The sequence below is a fragment of the Bubalus bubalis genome, chromosome 15 (assembly GCF_019923935.1).
Source record: "Bubalus bubalis isolate 160015118507 breed Murrah chromosome 15, NDDB_SH_1, whole genome shotgun sequence".
NCBI classification, from domain to species: domain Eukaryota; kingdom Metazoa; phylum Chordata; class Mammalia; order Artiodactyla; family Bovidae; genus Bubalus; species Bubalus bubalis.
This window is the reverse complement of record NC_059171.1, coordinates 72966900-72987607: the sequence shown is the minus strand read 5'-3', so window position 1 is coordinate 72987607 and position 20708 is coordinate 72966900. Positions and strand designations below refer to the sequence as shown.

At 43.9% G+C, this 20708-nt stretch overlaps 1 protein-coding gene across 1 annotated transcript; it reads left to right on the top strand.

Moving 5' to 3' along the window:
- The first annotated feature begins 218 nt into the window (after positions 1–218).
- On the top strand, positions 219–20106 carry HHLA1 (HERV-H LTR-associating 1). The gene is made up of 12 exons (XM_044928844.2): positions 219–833; positions 1218–1301; positions 4561–4644; positions 4853–4909; positions 5018–5104; positions 8036–8299; positions 10183–10428; positions 11561–11629; positions 11955–12029; positions 15114–15270; positions 17464–17546; positions 18737–20106. Exons 1-12 carry the CDS (start codon positions 623–625, stop codon positions 18778–18780), a joined length of 1461 nt encoding a protein of 486 aa, XP_044784779.1. The 5' UTR covers positions 219–622; the 3' UTR covers positions 18781–20106.
- The last annotated feature ends 602 nt before the right edge of the window (positions 20107–20708 follow it).

The following is a 20708-nucleotide window of genomic DNA, read 5'->3' as shown; positions in this document are numbered from 1 at the left end:
TGTCATTAGCTGTCACAGGAACTGCCTTTTATCTTCCAAATCCTTGTGCCCAACACAGAGTGTGAGTTCATGTCCAAACAGGAGGCGCATCTGCCTGAATGCTGGAAATGAGGAACTTTTTCTGTTGCCAAGAAAGGCCTGCTGGTGACATTATCTTTGAATCTCTTTCAGAACTGCCTGCAAGGTCAGTCGATCTGTCTGCACTTAACCTCACAGAGCTGGTGAATGGGATGCTGAATACAGCTTTAAAAGGTAACCATTTTTTTTCTTTTTAAAGCACAATCCAGGTTCATTTTTGTTTTCTTCCTGCCTCACTTCTGGACTCTCCATGACCTGGGCAAGACCCATGCTGTTTCTGCGTATCTCAACTCCCTTGTGTTCTGAGTGGAGGATGTGCGTCCTACTTAACTCATGATGAGATTGAAAACATCCAAATGAAGTAGGAGGCCTGCCAGCATTTTGAGAGCAAGATGAGTTCCAAACACAGCACCTGTGTAGTCATCTCTAATCATAGCTATATTGTGAGAGAATTGCCAGTTTAAAGATAGATCAAGAAATGTAGTCAAGGAACATGTAGTTTTGCATTTTGGGGTTTGCTTTGATTTGATTTTCATTATGTTCAATGTTCATTATTTTATTTTTATTTGTTCATTGTGCTGTTAACCTCTATGATCAATTTAGTAATTTCTATTACTGTTCAATATTGTTGGTGGGCATTTGCTCTTTCTTTATCTGGGTATCTTTGGCAGATAGCAAGAACTTCTTCTCTTTGTTGAGTGTCACTTCCTACAGTTCATTCGCCTTCCACAAGTTTTCTGTGGCCATTTATAACAGTAAGTGCTGACGGCTCTTCTTTTATTTTTAATTTATTTTATTGAAGTATAGTTGATTTACTGTGTTGTGTTAATTTCTGCTACATAGCAAAATGATTCAGATATATATATATATATATATATATGTATATATACATTCTTTTTCACATTCTTTTCCATTATGGTTTATCACACGATATTGAATATAGTTCCCTGTGCTCTACAGTAAGACCTTGTTGTTTATCCATTCCATATTAATAGTTTACTTCTGCCAATCCCAAAGTCCCAATCCATCCTTCCCTTCTCCCCTCGCCAAGCTCTTCTTGGTGTTAACAATGGTAAGTGATGGACAGGCAGGGCCAGGCTATTTGTCAGGGTTGCTGTGGACTTCGTTTCTCTTCACAGTTTCCAACCTGAAGACTGTGGATCCAGACAACTTCCCCACACGGTACTGCTACTGCTTAAACAACCGAACCAACGATTTGTCAGGTTGGTACAACTCATCATGAGGCTTGCAACTGATTTTGCTTGTTCCCTTTTATATAAGTAGAATTTCTTTTTCTCCTTTGACTAAAATAAGAAAATGCCATGATATCTATTATGCTTAAATACGTGCACGTTCATTGTCCCAGAGATTTCCTTTCTTGGTTTCCTACCAAGAAACAGTTTTGTTTGTGCAGAAGGGCAAGAACAAAATGTATCATTGTTTAAGAGCAAAATCTGAGAATGATCTAAACACCCATCATCAGGAAAATGGTTGAATAGTCTGCTGTATAATTAAATCTTGGAAAGCAGCCATAGACAGTACATAAATATGTGCATGTGACCAGATTTGGTCTGTGTGTGGAAATATTTCCATGACATTTCCAATTAGAGAAAGGAACTTGCAAAATAAATAAATTGAGTAAAATAGCACTGATGAAAAAATATATGCCTATCTGAACACCGGGTGGGTGATTACCTCCAAAAAGAAGATTAGAGTCTGGGTTTGAAATAGAAGAGTGTTGATTAAGGGAACCTGGTATTGTCTGATTTTTTTTTTCAAAGGCAGTATATTCATGTATTTACAATGTTTTCTATGATGTTTTATAAACTTATTTAAACTAATCAGCAGGTCTTAAAAAACATTTTATTCCAATGAATATAAATATGAATTTCCTTTCATACAAATTCATAATATTCATTGAAAAAAAGTACCATAATTTATTTATCTTCTCCTGATGCAAACTTTTTTACAGTTCTCAACAATGTGTGATGAGTACCTGTGTACAATCACTTGGAGTATTTGTCCAATTATCCCTATACAATAAAGTCTTCAAAATAGAATTGTTGTCTGACAGAAAGGGGGTCTTGTGATGATTCACATCACTAAACAGTCCTCTAGAAATCTTGCATAAGTTTACAGTCTTATCAGTAATGTTTGAAAGTGTGTGCTTTTCCTCACCCTTGTCGACACTGAGTACTGAGACATTCATAGGTCATCACCAATTAGATAGACAAAAAGAAATTTCCCCCTACTTCCTATTATATATGAAAGTAGTCGATATCATTCATCTACATGTTGTTACTCAGATAATTCAAATTTTCACCGAAACAAAGAATGTCTTCGAGGCAGTGATAACTGATTCTCTTCCAAGCCTAGGACCCGACTGTAGGAGCAGCTCTAAAAGGAGAGTTGACAAATGTATTGAGTAAGAGATGTGTATGAGCAGTGGTAGAAATTTTCAGAAGAGCTGGCGCTTTAGCACAAGGCAGGCCTCAGCTCGAATTCAAGCCCTGCCACATACTCTAAGACCTTGGGAAATTTCCTCATCTCTCTGAAGCTTGCACAGAATTTGAACTCCATCCTTGGTGTCTGGGCTCCAAAGCCATGCTCATAGCTTCCATGTGATATTAATGTTGTTGTTGTTCAGTTGCCAAGTGTTGTCTGACTCTTCGTGACCCGATGGACTGCAGCATGCCAGGCTTCCCTGTCCCTCACCATCTCCCGGAATTTGCCCAAGTTCATGTCCATCGGTGATGCCATCCAACCATCTCATCCTCTATCACCCTCTTCTTCTTCTGCCTTCAGTCTTTGCCAGCATCAGGGTCTTTTCCAATGAGTCAGCTGTTTGCATCAGGTGGCCTAAGTATTGGAGCTTCAGCTTCAGCATCAGTCCTTCCAAAGAGTACTCAGGTCAATTTCCTTTAAGATTAACTGGTTTGAGCTCTTTGCTTTCCAAGGAACTCTCATTATATGATGTATGTCCTATTAATAGTGGACTGAAATTGTGGATTGCAGTTTCTTGGTCTGTTTATGAGTCTCTCTCCCCCACTAATTTCAGCTCTTGATGGGCAGAGATGGGGTTTTACACAGTCCTCCAGTGCCTCAGTGATGTCTGGCACATGGTAGACACTCAATGAATGTTAGATGAATGAATTAATAGCAATGGAGACTTTTGAGAAATAGAAAATAGATGGCATGAGAAATGAAGTACTTCCCCTCTTCGGTTTTTACGTTTACCAATGTGACTAGGGACAGACTGGTCTAAACAGACATCACGAAGGGTGCCTACCTTCTTCATGGTCACGTGTCCACACTGTAGGTGCACCACCGCAGCACCCTCCAGGAGACCAACCGTGAACCCATGCGGCGTGGTGATGACATGGCACCAAGACCCCAGCTCGGAGGGTAGCACCCGCCTCCCACTGGCCTCACATGATACATACATTTCACCATCGTCACATTTCCTTTTCATACCTCTCTGAGTTCCATATTTTCAATGCTCTGGGTTCTATATTTTCAAAGCTCGCCCCCAACCCCAGCTCATAGCCCTATTACTGAAAACAATCATTTATGCAAGGCATGATGGGAAACTATCCACGGAAGTGTCTTTCAAAATTCACTGTTTGGGGCTCCTAGAATAAATACTCCTTGTTGTAGAAGCCAAAACCTAGCTGAGTCCTGGAAAACGATAAATGGACAGCAGAAGAGGAAGCAGCTGTATGCGTAGGAAGTGTAATAGGAACTTTGATCGGTCAGTGGCTCCCGCCACGTTAAGACTTGTTCAGAATGCACTCAGAGAGAGATTTTATAGCTTGAAATGTGGTAAGATTGTCTCAGTCTCCTCCCATCAGACTTCTTAACATGGAGGGCAGCAGAAAATCTTCCTTGGTCTATTTTGTGTACAGTTCTTGTCTCCTTTGGTAGTCTACCATTTATAATCCACCACTAGATTTGATACCATTTTGAAAATCTGAGGTTACTTATATTTACATCCCATGTCTGCAGAACTGCTTCCTATCCAGTGAATTTGGTGTTCTAAATCAATGAGATGAAATCGTGAGGTATAAGGGAAACAAATCAGAAAAATTACTGATCTTTTCATTACTCAATACTCTGGTCTTGCACAGCTCTTTGGTACTGGCAGAGAAGGGTTTGGATGGTGGAGGAAGGGGGGTGCGGTGCAGGCAGGGAGGGAAATGGGAGAAGAAAGGAGATTATAGTGGTAGATCCAGAAGTTTTCTGCCTGACTAAAATTAAGACTTAAAAAGAAACTGGTAAGTTTCTTTTTTTTTGGCAAAAAAAAAAAAAAAAGAAAGAAACTGGTAATATTAAAAATGGTTGTTAGTATTCCTCAATACACTGAACTAAATCAAACTTGTTAAATTTACTTTGAAAAATCCACATACAATGTACTTTTCCTCTCATGTCTCTGAAACTTAAACTGAGCTTCAGAAATGCAACCTTGCTCAATCTGTCTTGCAGACTTCACCGCCCTCCTGGTGGACATCGTTGGAAATTCCAGCAGCCACCTCACAGAGATGTTTAAGTCAGCTTCCATCCTCTCAGGTCTGCTCGTCTTGAAAATGCTCGGCAAATATTGAGATGTGGCACTCAGCACGGAATACGAAGAAGCAGGGCTCCCAAATCAGGAGTTAGCCTTGTCTTCCTGTAACAACTGGAGCTAGAAATTTCCAACTTAACTTTCATTTCAACCAAAGACTTAACAGCTTCAGGCCCATTGCTAAGTCCTGCTGTGTCCTGGTCTGTTTTGCAGTGAGTCAAACGAATGAATCCGACTGCATCTTCATCTGCGTGATGACAGGAAAGTCAGGTGAACCACCAGCAGCCATTCTTTGACCAGCTCTCTGAGCTGAGAATTACACGCAAACTCTTTAACAGGTAAGCCCAAGATTTGACCCTGTTGCTGTGGTTTCTGCAGGACGGAATCTTTCTGACTTCTGGGAGCTGGTGGAAAAGTCCCCTGTTATCAATTACACATTTACCAGCAACATATCTGGTGTTCTGGGTGAGTGTAACCCTCCCAAACTCCTACAATAGTCTCCAGACCAAGGTCCCAGCTAGCAAGCTGAAGATTGAACGCTGCCCTCAGGTATTTTATTTAGCTGTGTTGTGTTAAAATCAGAGGATTTTGTCACTGAAATTTTTTTGGATTTCTAGATTTATTTTTGTCAAAAGACCTGGCAGCCCTGGGTCCTCCCTCTCACCCCTGGCAGCCAGCAAATGGAGTTGAACTGCCATCCTCCCTGTTAGGAGAGACCCTTTTCTCCTCTTTTCCATAGCCCTCACCTCTTCCTGTTGCCTCGCACTTCTTTTCTCATATAAACTACCTGACTTTTGTACGTATTTGAATTTGTGACCCTATTGTAAACACTGCCACTCCATAATACCCAGATGCCATCCAGATACCAGATACCATCCAATCCCAGATACCATCTTCTGCCCCTCCATACTCATACCTCCCCATCTTTCTGCATTTTCTCTGGCACCAGGTGGCCTTTTGGGTCACCTTAAAGCTTTCTCTTCTACACTTAGCTGTCATTTCTAGCCGAATAACGTTTCTGCAATGTGGCTGATCTTCCAAGACTATTTTATACTGCTGTGATGATCTTAGTTCAAGTTCTCATCATCTACCTTTACTATAGCAGCCTCTGAACCAATCTCCTTTGACTCAGTCTCTTATTTCTCTGAAATATCCATCCATTCCCAAAATAGTTATAATATAATTGGGTTATATCTTTCTACTGCTCAGAACTCCTAATTCAGCAGCAGAGGGTCCGAAATCCTTAGCAAGGAATATACATTTCTCTATCATCAAGCCCACACTCATCTACTCTCTTTACATAAATCTTTTGCTAAAACTCTATTGAAACCCCTGCCTCTTCTTGCAGATGGCATACATCTCCACACCTTTGGAATTTTGCTGTCATCCCAGAATGGAACTTCCCTACTTTTCCGTATTTCAGAATCCAATTTGTCTGTCAATGACTAACTCAGCTACTGACTCTTCTTTCCAACAAAATCACCTAACCAAAATTAGTCTTCTGTCCTCTGTAATCTTACAACACTCATTTGGACTCTCTGTTACTCCAGGTTGAATCACAGATGACTTTATCTGTGTGTCTCCTCAAGGAATCACACTTGAAGGCAGAGGCTGAGCCTCCTTCAGCTCCACGGTCTGCCTTCATCTTGATGCCTCACAGTGTTCTTTGTGCACAGTAGGTTCTTCATCAGTGTTCCTTGGAGTGAAATGAAGTTTGCAGTCAATCTCCAATTCCACTTCACAAGGCTGCCTTGATTGGTATTTATTGTAGGTAGGGTGTGAGGGTGTGCTAAGTCACTGCAGCCGTGTCCAACTCTTTTATGACCCCATGTCCTGTAGCCCACCGGACTCCTCTGTCCCTGGGATTCTCCAGGCAAGAATACTTGAGTGGATTGCCATGCCCTCCTCCAGGGGCTCTTCCTGAGCCAGGGATCAAACCCACATCTCATGTCTCCTGCATTGGCAGGTGGGTTCTTTACCATTAGTGCAACCTGGGAACCCCTTATTAAAGGGCATCTCTTAGTTATGGAAGTTATCAACTTGTGCTTGATAAAGAGATGCAATGGGCCATTGGCGGGTTCCTTTCAATTCTGAGGACAGATCTGAGGGTTAAGCCAATCTCAGTTCTTCAGAGAGTCCTTCCATGACTTTCCACTCCCTGTCTCAATTAGGTCTCTCCTTTTGTGCTCTTTCTGAAAATTTTCCAAGCAACAACTGCTTGGGAAGAGAGACTGTGTTGACCCAAGGTTGATGTGCTTGACGGCAGTCACCTGTCTGAGTGATGGTTTGATTGGCAGGTACTCAGCCCCATGTCCATTCATCTGGGAGCAAGGACCAGGCTTCTGGTGCATGTGGAGTGATGCTGAGCCCGGAAAGTAAGGCAAGAGAGAGGAAATAAGGTTGCAGGGCCACCTTCTGCAATTTCACTGGTTGTGCCCAACACATAGCTGCCTGCCAGACAGGCAACTAGGGGCTGAAACCCCACCTGTCTGCAGGCCAGCCTTCGTCTACCCAGAGGATGGGACCTTATGGGCTACTGGGAGCCTGTCCTGTTCTGACATGGGCCCCCATTCCCTAAGCCACTCTTCCACCGAGGTAGGCTTAGTGAACACTTGAGTCTCTTTCTCCTTCTCTTCATGGAGCATCCAAGGACACTGGGGGGGTTCTTCCTCTGAATGAAGCCTTCCTTCTGTCTTTGTAGGGGGCTTCTTGAGTGGCTCAGTGAGTAAAGAATCCACCTGCCAATGCAGGAGATGTGGGTTCGATCCCTGGGTTGGGAAGATCCCCTGGAGGAGGGCATGACAATCTACTCCAGTATTCTTGCCTGGAAAATTCCATGGACAAAGGAGCCTGGGGAACTACAGTCCATGGGGTCACAAAGAGTTGGACATGACTGAACTGGCATGCACACACATGCTGTCTTTGTGGGAGCCTATCTTTCAAGTGGTTTCTGCTTGAGAACCCCTAATTCCCAGATTTCACCCCTGGCCCCTAGTCATACCCCCAGGGCACCTGAGCAAACCTAAGCACTTTTCCAGGGACCAGCTTCAGAGCCACAGAGGAGCAAAGGGCTGCCAGGTGGGCAAGGACTCTGACGGGAGTCAGGTTCTGTTCAGGAAACACGTCAAGTGTCTGATGCTTTTGGGTCTGACAGCTTTGCATTTTGTGCACAGGGCTTTTTCCTGCAGTGTTTTCAGAGCTTGATATTTCAGCTTAGTTTCAGCTCACTGAAGGAGAAACCCTCTTCTTGGTGATGTCAGGTACAGTTCCGAGTGATTTTGAACCTCTGTATTGTGTATATTTGCCGTCCAATGATCTTCCAGTGGTTCAACAGTTCTTTGTGTCCAAAATATCAGCATAGTAAAGCTGCTCTTGACTGTCTCCTTAAATGTGCAGCTACCACGGCGTCGGCCCTGACTTCACAGCTCACACTCACAAGCCAGCAAACACTACCGAGGACGAGCCCCCCACGTGGAGCCCAGAGGGCTGGAGTGTCTGCTCTGAGGACCTCTTCTGGGACAGACACAATGCATCCTTCAGAGGCAGAGCAGACCTTGAAGACAAACGTGCTTCCTGAGCGTCACAGCAGAGCCACAACCAAGGCCACGGCCAGAGCCACAGCCACCCAGGACATGGCCTCTCCCACCCTCCCAGCCTCCGGTAAGATTTCTCACCCTTTCCTCTCCTGTCTTGTTTGCCCGCCCACCCCAGTTCCCTCTGGGCTCAGATAAATAAGTGAAATCCTTCCTTTATCTCTTCTCCACTAACCCCCTTTCTTTAGCATCCCTTAAATAAGAGATGTGAACCAGTCTGGGTCTAATACTTATAAGCAAAGGTGACAAATATCACTGGCATAATGTCTTTCTAATGTTTATTTTTATAACTTTTAAAATTTTGAAGTAGTTCAACATTCACAGTTGCAAAAATAATACAGAAGTTTCCTGGTGCACTTCATGCAAGCATCCTCCAATAGTAATATCTTACATAATTGTATTATATTGTAACATCAGGTATTTTTATTTCAGCAAAGCGGTTGGGAATATCTCCTGAAATTCACACACTAATGATATGAAATTAACTCAATATTTTCTGGCAGGTAGGGTTAGGCTGGATAATGATGCCAAGAATACGTTAATGACTTAATGTCAGTGTAGAAAGCTGCTGCCAATGACCTGCTGAGAAGTTCTTCCTTTCCCATCATGTTTGTGGACACTGATCAATGGTATTACCACTAGAAATGTAAAAGGCACTCTAATCTTATTTGGAATAAGATACGACTGAGATAACTCTTTCATTAAAAGACAGTTATGTCTCAATGAGCTCCAGCACTGGACCAGAGTCACCAGAATTCATTCATTCATTTACTTGTCAATGCATGTGTTTAATATCAGACCCCAGGCTAGCTGTTAAAAAAAAACCCATGGCTCTATCAATGTTCTCTTTCCTTCCTGAGCTCTCAGACCTGGGAGAAAGGCATAGGCTAGCAGACTGATTAGTTGTTATTCAGCCTACAAAGAGCTATTATTCTAGAGAACCCAGAGAGAGGCTCCCCTGAGAAGGATGAGAATTGATAAAAGTCAGGCAGGCAGGGAAACAAAAATGAGGAAAAGGAATCAGCTTCACTAACTAGAAAAGTTTGTAGTAATACATCTGCACCTAGACAGTTATACAAAATAAGAAAACTTTCTGGTATAACATGAAAAAAGATGTGATTTCTGGTATAACATGAAAAAGACATGATTGCAGGTGGCCAGGGAAATCATAAAATACTTAGCTATCACCCTAACAGGGAAAGTGTTAGTTTTATGTAAGAAAAACTACCTAAAACTTTAACAAGAGTAATATAAGCATGTTTAAATAAAGTGATATATCATGTTCTGGATGAGAAATCTGAATATTTTTAAAATGCCAATTGTTTCCAACTTAACTTATAGAGTTAAGATACTCCCAGGAGTTTAGTTTTGTAAAAACTTGAAAAAAAAACTTTTTTGATTCCTACCATGGGAATAAGCAAGTGAAAACCATCTGACGAGTTTTGTTTAAAAGATCAACAAGAGAAGGCTTGTCTTAATAACCATCCTGTGATATTGTCAGGCTGGCATCATCATCACCGTCACCTCCATTTTAATGGTAAAGCTAAAAAGAGTTTGGTAACTTGCCCCAAAGTTCCCAGCACAGAGGAGTTGGGGCCAGAATGTACATCTCCAGGTCTCCTCACCTTAAACCTTGTAACCTTTCCACTATGCCACCTGATTAGAAATGTATTGATTGATTAAATTTCACAGAGTCCACCATCCCCCAAACACACACTCTAGCTGATTGTTTAGTGACCTAGGAATTTGGAGAATTTTTTTCTTGATTGGTAGTTAGGAAAACAAAGTTTAGTTTGGTCCCCTTATTCCAGTTCAGGACAGAGCTGGAGTCCCTGGATAATCTATATTATGCGTGCACATTGCATATACCCTTTGATTATATGTCAATGTCTTGTCAATTTTACATCTGAATCAAGGCAGTCAACATGTACATGCCCTGTTACCGTGCAGCTACTAGGAAGGTGGCCAGAACTCCACGGGTGACGGGCCACGGACAGGCACAGGCTTCCACTCTACCTGCTCCCTGGGCTCAGGTCACCAGCGAGAAAGCTCCTGCAGGGCCTCCCTGGGAGACCCTTGCCTCCTTGCCTACGTCTCCTAAGCCCGAGGAGACTATGAACACAAGGAGCCTTTCCCAGCCTCCTGCCGGGACAGCAGCCGCAGTTGGCAGCCCGATGCAGACCAGCCCGACCTCAGGTAAGAGAGATTGCTCACTCCTGCCTCCGCTGTTGTTGTTGTTTAGTTGCTGAGTCATGTCCGACTCTTTTGTGACCCCGTAGACCGTAGCCCGCTAGTCTCTGTCAGACTCCTCTGTCCACCTGTCCATAGGATTTCCCAGGCAAGAATACTGGAGTGGGTTGCCATTTCTTTCTCCAGGGGATCTTCTCTACCCAGGGATCAAACCTGTGTCTCCTTCACTGGCAGGTAGGTTATTTACCACTGAGCCACCAGGGAAGCCCCCTACCTCTATTAATTACATATAAATATAATGATATGCACATTAAAATATAATCACAATATGAGGATGGCCTGAAACTTTGTTGTCTGATTCCAATTATGTGTTTGTTTATGTATTTACGTGTGTATGCATGTGTGTGTAATAAATACACACAGAAAATTAAAAATAGACCAAAATAAGACTGAAAAGAAATTCACAACACGTTAACCATGACTGTATCTGGGAAGCAGAGAGGATTTTGATTTTTCATCACTGCAGTGTCATGAATTTTCCATATTTTCTACTCCTGTAACCAGACAAAAGTGGTTTCTGTGCTTTCTAAAATTCTGTTTATTTGTTTTTGGCTGTACTGGATACTTGTTGCGGCTCGGGCTTCTTTCCAGTTGCATGCGGTACTTAGGCTCACTGCAGTGGCTTCTCTTGTGGAGCAAGGGCACGCGTGTGCTCGGGCCTCAGTAGCTGCAGCTCCTGGGCTCCAGAGCTCGGGCTCAGTAGTTTTGGCTCACGGGCTTGGTTGCTCTTGGCATGTGGGATCTTCCAGGATCAGGGATTGAATTCATATCTCCTGCATTTGCAGGCAGGTTCTTTACCCCTGAGACACCGGCGAAGCCTGGTTTGTGAGTTTTTAAAATGACTTCTTCTGATCCCTGTAGCCAGATGCCCTTGTTATAGGCAACTGTGTTCAGTGGATTGTAGCATTCTTCACTGCTGTGCTATTTCTAACTGACTTTTGCATCCTCAGCATCCTACCAGACACCTGGCTTGACAGGCAGCAGGGGATGAACAGGGCAGGACTGGTGTCAGGGCACCATTTCTGCTCAGGCATCCTTAGAAGACAGCCAAGCTCACCTCTCTCTCTTCTCATCCCAGGTCCATCCACCCCTGGCACACAGACTCCAAATCCTACCAAGGCTCCAGCCCCCAAATATCCACAGGCAGGTAAGAATGTGGCCTTGCAAAGGGCAATGCTATACCCCAGGTGGGAAGCGTAGTTTAAGGGCAGTGGCATGAGGCGATGGGGGTGTCTGCAGGCAGACCAGGCTTGCTATTGTACTTTACTGGTTCTAGAAGGAAAACAGGCAGGAGAACTAAGTCTTGCTGTGCTGTTAAATGACCCTGTAATCTTCATAAATCACTTCCTCTTTCTTGACTACAATTTCTCTATAGATTTGAGAGTTCCTTAAGATGCCGTGATTCTCTGGTTGTATGTATAACCCAAGACCATTTCATTTTGACCTTTGTGAGGCCATTGTCACCTATGCAGGTGACCTCCCTGCCGTGTGGACCTTTATACCTGGTGAAGAGTCAGCCTTGATCCCAGGAACCCACCAGTTTTCAAGTATGTACCAGCGCCCTGTCACTCCTATAGTTTTTGTTTGTTTTGGGTGAAGTTGTGTACTATAATAAAATGAGGTTTGTTTGATAAATTTAGATTCAGACTGCTGGGATTAAATCCTAGCTCTGCTATTTACTGGTGAGGTACCCTCCTGCACTCAATTTCCAGAATTCAGTTTTCTCTGCTGTAAAGCGAGAATGATAATAATTATTGTGGGCACTAAAAATGTCTTTCCTCTGCAGGGTTTTGTATTGAGTAAGATAATGTGTGTGGAAGTGATTTGGAACCGGACAGCACCATATAACTTAATTCAAACAACTTTTATTGAATGAACGCCCATTGAGAAAGTGCTGTACGCTTTGCAAATGGAAGCCATTCTTACAATGAGCATGACGTTAGCAGAAAGAGAGGAAGGAGGAAAGGATGACTCCAAAATTCAACCCCTGGGGCTTCCCTGACAGTCCACTGGTTAAGACTATGCTTTTCCAAAGCAGGGGTGCAGAGGGCATGGGTTCGATCCCTGGTCGGAGAACTAAGATCCCACGTGCTGCATGGTGCTGCCCCCTGCCCAAATAAGTTATATTACTAGGATCATACAAGATGTAACCTTTAATGCAATTATACTTCACTTAAAAAGAAAGAAAGAACTGGGATAACTTTAACAATAAAAAGAAAAAAGAGGGAATTCCCTGGTGGTCCAGTGGCTAAGATTCCTTGCTCCCAACACAGGGAGTTTGAGTTTGATCCTTGATCAGGGAACTAGATTCCACATGCTGAGACTAAGACCTGGTGCAGCCAAATAAATAAACAATTTGTTTTAAAAGACTGTTACAGTTACTTAAAGAAATTGACAATCATTGTTATCAAATAAAATAACCCAAGGATTTTCATCTGAAAAAAATTAAATAAAATGACCCTTAGAAGCTCTTTTACAGCCCATGCAAACTAGAAAAACTTATATTGGTGTCATCAAGCCCTATTATCATTTTTTATTTTTAATGTTTTAATCTTATTTTTATATCTTTTGAAACATGTTTTTTTTAATGTAGGCAATACATGCAGATAGAATAAAATTTTTTAAATTTTTAATTGAAGTATAGTTGGCTTGCAATGTCACATTAATCAGTGCTCTAAGGCCAAGTGGTTCAGTTACATACAAATATGCAATATATATATTTTGTAATATTCCTTTCCATTATGGTTATCATAAGATATTAAATATAGTTGTCTGTGCTATAAAGTAGGTCCTTATTGTTTATCCATTTTATATATAAAAACTTATATCTGTCAAGCCCTAAAAAAAAGAAATATTCGACTCCCAGCTGTTGAGTGTCATTAATTTCTGTTCTGTTTGAAAGGCCATCCCTGTATGCACACTTCTTTTGTTTTTTTTTTTTAACTTTTTATTTTGTATTGGAGTGTAGCAGATTAACAATATTGTCACAGTTTCAGGTGAACCGTGAAGGGACTCAGCCATAAGTATGCATGTATCCATCGTCCCCCAAACTCCCCTCCCACCCAGGCTGCCACGCAACACTGAGCAGAGTCTTCTGTGCTCTACAGTAGGCCCTTGTTGGTGTGTACTTCATTCTTACAGAATTCAAGAGAAAACCCTGTTCTGGGATTGCATGTGGGTTTTCATGACTCCTGACAGAGGTTCAGAACTTGGGGTTTCTGTGGTCTGCGCTGCATTTTCCGAACTTTTGAAGGTCCAGCGCTCTCCTTTGTTTCTGTGGAGCCAGTTGGCAGAAGACAGAACTGGATACAAAGCGAGTCTTTCAAAGGCTGAGTTCTCAGGTCCCTCCTGCTCCTGGATGCCTTTCAAGACTAGTTTCCTGAATGTTCCCGGACCATCCAGTCATATGTCAACATGGCATTATTAAATTGCTGGACCCTGCGCGTCTCCTTTTTCATATCACCTAAGATCTGCCTTGGCCCTGCTCTAAACCTGCAGTGAATGGTGAATGGGCCTTTCAGACAAAGATTTGATTATGCTACCATAGGAACTTACAAGCCTTTTTTCTCCAGGTTCTAAAGAAAGGCATGAGAGGTGTGGATGGGGGCAGTGGTCGGACTGAATTTTAGAAAATGTGTTGGCTGTATCTCTCTGGATCTATACCTGGAGAAGGAAATGGCACCCCACCCCAGTATCCTTGCCTGGAGAATTCCATGGACAGAGGAACTTGGCAGACTACAGTCCATGGGGTCACAAAGAGTTGGACCTGTCTTAGTGACTGAACAATAACAGTCTGGATCTATATCTGTATCTGTTGTTCTTTAGTCACTAAGTCGTGTCCGACTCTTTTGTGACCCCATGGACTGTAGCCCACCAGTCTCCTCTGTCCATGGGATTTTCAGGCAAGGATACTGGAGTGGGTTGCCATTTCCTTCTCTAAGGGATCTTTCCAAACCAGGGATTGAGCCCTCGTCTCCTGAACTGGCAGGTGGCGTCTTTACCACTGAGCCACCTGGAAAGCCCATCTCTACCCATATTATCTATCTCTATATAGCTCTAGCTATCCATCATCCCACCCATCTAATGAGGAATGTAAAGTTTCTCTAGGAATTTTCAGGAAGAGCATCTCTGATTTCCTCCAGGAATCGGTCCCTCACCTTTCTTCCTCTCTAGGATCTCTCACAGCAGCTTTGATAGTCACGGTGAAGCAAGGCCACATTTACCTGTTGGTCCAGAGCTACCTGAGACCAGGGGCGAGACAATATTCACCCAGCACAGACCCTAACAAAGGGAAGAGAAGTGAAGTGAAAGTCGCTCAGTCGTGTCCAACTCTTTGCGACCCCATGGACTGTAGTCCATGGAATTCTCCAGGCCAGAATACTGGAGTGGGTAGCCTTTCTCTTCTCCAGGGGATCTTCCCAATCCAGGGATCAAACCCAGGTCTCCCGCATTGCAGGCAGATTCTTTACCAGCTGAGCCACAATGGAAGCCCAAGAATACTGGAGTGGGTAGCCTATCCCTTCTCCAGGGGATCTTCCCAACTCAGGAATCCAACCGGGATCTCCTGAATTGCAGGGAAGATGCATGCTAAATGCTTGTTGATGTGACTGGTCTGGGATTGCATCTTCCAGGGTGTCCTGAGCCACTCTCTAAGGAGGGGGCTATGACCGCTGCTCCCCTCGCGCTGACAGTGCAGAAGCTCAACCCTTGTCTGATGGAGCTGTGCCGCTTCTTTCAGCAATGCCTCTGCACGAGCCAGAAGAGAGAGCCCAGGATGGAGGCCGGGAGGTATTCTTTGCATCCAGTACTTACAGGCTTCTAACTCTGCTCGGCTCCTCTGCAGGCTACTAGGCGGCCAGGCGTTAAATAACTAACACACAGGGGACAGCGGTACCTTGAGGAATGCACTCCCCAGTAGGTCTTCTGCTGTAATGTCACCTCCTTGAGAGCCAGAATGGAACCCCATTCATTTCTGGGTCCCCAGAGCCAAGGCGGGTGGCCATGCCACAGTGCAGTCAAGTGCTGTCAAGTTGACTTGCTGCACCTGCTGTTACAAATCTGCTGGAATTGTGTTACATTGTGTTACATCTGCTGGAATAATTACAGAGGACTTTGAGTGGCCCTGAGCCCCAGTGCCCTCAGTTCAGTTCTGTTCAGTTGCTCACTCGTGTCTGACTCTTTACAGCCCCATGAACACAGCACACCAGGCCTCCCTGTCCATCACTAACTCCTGGAGTTTACCCAAACTCATGTCCATCCAGTTGGTGATGCCATACAACCATTTCATCCTCTGTTGTCCCCTTCTCCTCCTGCCCTCAACCTTTCCCAGCATCAGGGTCTTTTCAAATGAGCCAGCCCTTCACATCAGGTGGCCAAAGTATTGGAGTTTCAGCTTCAACATCAGTCTTTTCAATGAATATTTGGAAATGATTTCCTTTAGGATGGACTAGTTGGATCTCCTTGCAGTCCAAGGGGCTCTCAAGAGTCTTCTCCAACACCACAGTTCAAAAGCATCAATTCTTCGGCGCTCAGCTTTCTTTGTAGTCCAACTCTCACATCCATACATGACCACTGGAAAAACCATAGCCTTGCCTAGATGGACCTTTGTTGACAAAGTAATGTCTCTGCTTTTTAATATGCTATCTAGATTGGTCATAGCTTTTCTCCCAAGGAGTAAACGTCTTTTAATTTCAGGGCTGCAATCACCATCTGTAGTGATTTTGGAGCCCAAGAAAATACAGTCAGCCACTGTTTCCACTGTTTCCCCATCTATTTGCCATGAAGTGATGGGACCAGATGCCATGGTCTTAGTTTTCTGAATGTTGAGCTTTAAGCCAATGCCTTCAGCCTGGTATGATTTATTAGAAGAGAATAATCAGAGCATTTTGTCTACTGTTTAGTCACTAAGTCATGTCTGGCTCTTTTGTCCTGGCTTTTCTGTCCATGGAATTTCCCAGGGATTTTCCTTTTCCAGGTAAATTGAAGGTGATAGAACCTGGGAAATCTTTATTGCCAAGCTCTACATGAGCAATTGCTGCTCCCCAGAAGCTTCCCAGATGGCACTAGTGGTAAAGACGTCCCTGTCCCAGTTCAGGAGACATAAGAGATGCAAGTTCAATCCCTGGATCGGGAAGATCCCCTGGAGGAGGGCATGACAACCCACTCCAGTATTCTTGCCTGGAGAATCCCATGGACAGAGAAGCCTGGTGGGCTACAGTCCACGGGGATGCAAAGAGTCAGACACAACTGAGGCGACTTAGCACAGCACAGAAAATACTAGAATCACAGAATGATAGAAATCGAAGCAACTGGAGAATGTTTAGCCCAGCCTCCTTGTATATCAGGTGAAGGATTGACAGGGAAGTAGATTCCCAGAGTCCAACATCGAGCCAGTGATACAATTTGCACAGAAAACTCTTCTTCCTAATGATATGTGTGACCTTTTCACTGAAGCCCTTTGAAACAATTTCTGTAGTCACCAGCCAAGAGCAGGATGTTGTCTTGCTAGGTATTGGCTGCATGGTTAACTCTAACAGCCCTGTACTCTGACCACCTCACACAAAAATAGATGATATTCATCACTGATGGTACCATTACCATCACTAATGGTAATTCTGGCACTGTTGGGGATCTTTGCAAACAGTGTCTCCTGTCTTCCGCAAGATACCCTAAGAGTTTAGATTCTATTATTGTCTTTTGTTTATGTATGAAAAAACTAAGGCTCAAAGAATTAAGTAATCAGCCTGAAGTCACATGTCCTGGCAAGTCCTGATGGTAGAAGAATAAGTCTTTCTGACTCTAAAGTCTGAACTTTTTCCTGTGAAGACTCATTCTCTACCTTTCCTCCCACAGCCTATAAAGATGGAGAGAGAGAATTTTTTGTTGTGAATAATTAGCCATTATGACTTTCTTTTTTAGATGGTTCTCTTCTAATAGCCACAAAGGGTAATAATTACTCTCGACTGTGATTTCGATCTTTAGGTATTGTCTTGACTACTATTCCTGGTTTCTGAAGAATGCAACATACATCTGTCAGAGGGTGAAAAGGGTGTTCCATTCACACAGTAAGTACACAGCCAGACTATTTTACGAAAAAGGTCTAGAACTCTGCCTTAGCACAGGATCAGTAGGAGGAGGTGTAACTCATTTAGCGATCATGAATCCTAGAAAAAAGGCTAGGGTATTTCTGAGTTCCCTTCGCCTAACAGTTTGAGAAAAAAAAAAAAGCAGGAGTCAGCCCAGCAAAGCATTGTGTCTTTCTGTGTGCTCTTGGGCAAGCTTCTTCCCCTCTCTGAGTCTCCCTGTAAGCTCTAAAGACAAAGACAAATGAAACAGGAGAGAATCGCCATGTAAGCTCTCAAATGCCTGACCAGAGCCAAGTGTGTACACATGATTCAAGAAAAAGACGCAGCCTGACCTGCTACAAGCGGGGTGTAGGGCACCTCCATCCTTGTCCTCAGGTATCCTCAGAGGCCAGACGTCTTCATTTTAATTTTCACTCCTGCTGACAAAAGTGGCTGATGTAGTTTGCTCCCCAAAGCAACAGTGTGGCCATTTTATTGTTCCATCTTTCTGAACTGTCTGGTCAAGGGAATCTGGCTTCTTAAAAATCACGGAACCAAGTTGAACTCTGAAAACCCCCTGCTAAATGTAATTCAAATATAAGCCGAGTGGCCATATGGCCGTACATTATATTACAACAGTCAAGCAAAATACAATGCAGTCCTCCTGTCCTCCCTTGTGGCTTTTATTTAACTAATTAATTAATTATATTTGGCTGTGCTGGGTCCTCATTGCTGTGCAGGCTTTTCCCTAGCTGCAGGGAGCAGAGCTACTCTCTAGCTGCAGTGCGCAGGCTTCTCATTGCAGTGGCTTCTCTTGTGGGTCTCAGGCTTTAGGGCACCTGGGCTTCCATAGTTGCAGTTCCCCGGCTCTAGGAACACAGGCTCAATAGTTGTTGCACACGGGCTTAGTTGCTCCGTGGCACGTGGAATCCTCCCGGACTAGGGATCGAACCCATGTCTCCTGCTTTGCCGGGCAGATTCTTTATCACTGAGCCAGCAGGGAAGCCTGGAAAGTGGAGTCTTGATCACTGGACTGCCAGTCCTTGCGTGAGCTCCTTCATTCTCTGACATTGACTCTGAGTGACACCCTGTCCAGTGCACTGCCACATACTGGCCCTCTAGAAATGGTCTGAGCCAGAATTTATTTCTCTATAGCATTCCCTTCTCCCTCTCTCTTTTTTTTCTTCCAGCCTTAAAACAAAAATGCCTTGAGAACATCTGCAAGTCTGTTTGAGGTTTTGAAAAAACAACAGGGTCTCACAATACCCTGGGTGACCTCTGTTCACCCTGGGCCCTGGCCCAGGCTGGCAGCATTTGCAGAATTCACCCAGGCTCCAGCTCCAGATCATCAATTAATTGAACACGGGTCTTTTTGGAAGCAGCATCTCTCTCCTGTGTAAGGTATTGAACGTAGAAGAGCACGTGTTAGAGCTCTCATAGTCAGGGAAGTGATGCCAGCCTCCTTGCCTGCCCTAGTAGCAGCGCTCAAGGAGCTCGTGGAAGTCATGGAAGCCTAGTAGCTGTGCTCAAGGAGCTCCCATGATGACTGAGACTGAAGAGATGGTGTGCAGAGTGTGAGGCTAGCGTGAGCTAACCAGCCCAGGCACTGAGGCTCTCAGTACCCAAAGGGACTTAAACCTGGGACTTCAGGAAGACAACACAAGCATAGATGAAGAAGAATGAACCCATCCTCTGGAGAGAGTCACATATGATTTCTCTGTGCAGTTTATCCAAACAGCTAATCTACAACTAATCGGACTTGCTGTACTATGAATCCAGTTAATCCTCCAAGCCCCCTAAGTAGGAGGTGATGAGAACCTTCCCTCAGGAGGAGATGAAAGAGTTGTTTTGTGGATGTCTTGTCTTGATTTATCTTCTGTGCATCCCCAAGGCTACTCTCAGACTGGATGATGCACTAATGGGACTCATAGAAGTCAGAAAAGCTGGTATAGTCACCTTTCTCATTGATGACAGCAAAAAGAGATTAAGGTCAGCTAAGGGAAAAGGCACAGAGGGCAAAGCCCAGACACAAGCTTCCAGCTGTCCTCTCCAGGTGGAGTCACATAAACCGCACAGAACTCTTTCAGCAATGATATATGGGATCATTCATGGAATCTTGTCAACCAGAAAACTCATCCCAGCCATGGAGTCCAGGGTTTTTACTGGGGTAACTGTCATGTGGGAACATGAAGAGCCCATGTTACTCAGGCTCCAGCTCCTCCATGCATCAGGCTAACACTGTCTGACCCAAGGCCCCTGCTATAAATCACCCTGTTAGCTTAGACTACCTGGCATGATCTAAAGTCCCAGGTATAAAAAACATACTCTTTTTAAAATCTTTTTAGTTTTGTATTTGGGATATAGCCAATTGACAACGTTGAGATAGTTTCAGGTGGACAGCAAAGGGACTCAGCCATGCATACACATGTATCCACTCTCCCCCAAACTTCCCTTCCATCCACGCTGCCACATAACATAGAGCAGAGTTCCCTGTGCTACACAATGGGTCCTTGTTGGTCATCCATTTTATATATAGCAGTGTGTACATGTTGATTCCAAACTCCCTAAGTATCCATTCCCCCCATCTCCCTCCCCTGGTAACCATGAATTTTTTTCTCTAAGTCTGTGAGTCCATTTGGAATATTACTCAGCCATTAAAAAGAAAGAGATAATGTTATTTGCAGCAACATGGATGGACCTAGAGATTCATATGGAGTGAAGTAAGTCAGACAGAGAAGGAGAAATATTGTATGACATCCTTTATATGCAGAACGTAAAAAGAAATGATACAAATATACAAAGATACTCTTGCTGCTGCTGCTGCTGCTAAGTCGCTTCAGTAGTGTCCGACTCTGTGTGACCCCATAGACGGCAGCCCGCTAGGCTCTGCCGTCCCTGGGATTCTCCAGGCAAGAACACTGGAGTGGGTTGCCATTTCCTTCTCCAATGCATGAAAGTGAAAAGTGAAAGCAAAGTTGCTCAGTCGTGTCCGACTCTTAGCGACCGCATGGACTGCAGCCTACCAGCCTCCTCCGTCCATGGGATTTTCCAGGTGAGAGTACACCAGGTGTTATATTTCAAGGGTTAGAGGTTGTCTTTTCAAGGACCAGACCTTTCTTTGGAAGATGCTTGGTTTGAATGCCCTCTTGCATCAACCCTTTA

Excerpts from the sequence above, each read along its gene's own strand:
- HHLA1 (XM_044928844.2), top strand. The coding sequence starts at position 623 with ATGTTCATTATTTTATTTTTATTTGTTCATTGTGCTGTTAACCTCTAT. Across the intron at positions 1,302-4,560 it reads CCGAACCAACGATTTGTCAG|ACTTCACCGCCCTCCTGGTG; the intron begins GTTGGTACAACT and ends TCTGTCTTGCAG. Across the intron at positions 4,645-4,852 it reads GTCAGCTTCCATCCTCTCAG|TGAGTCAAACGAATGAATCC; the intron begins GTCTGCTCGTCT and ends TCTGTTTTGCAG.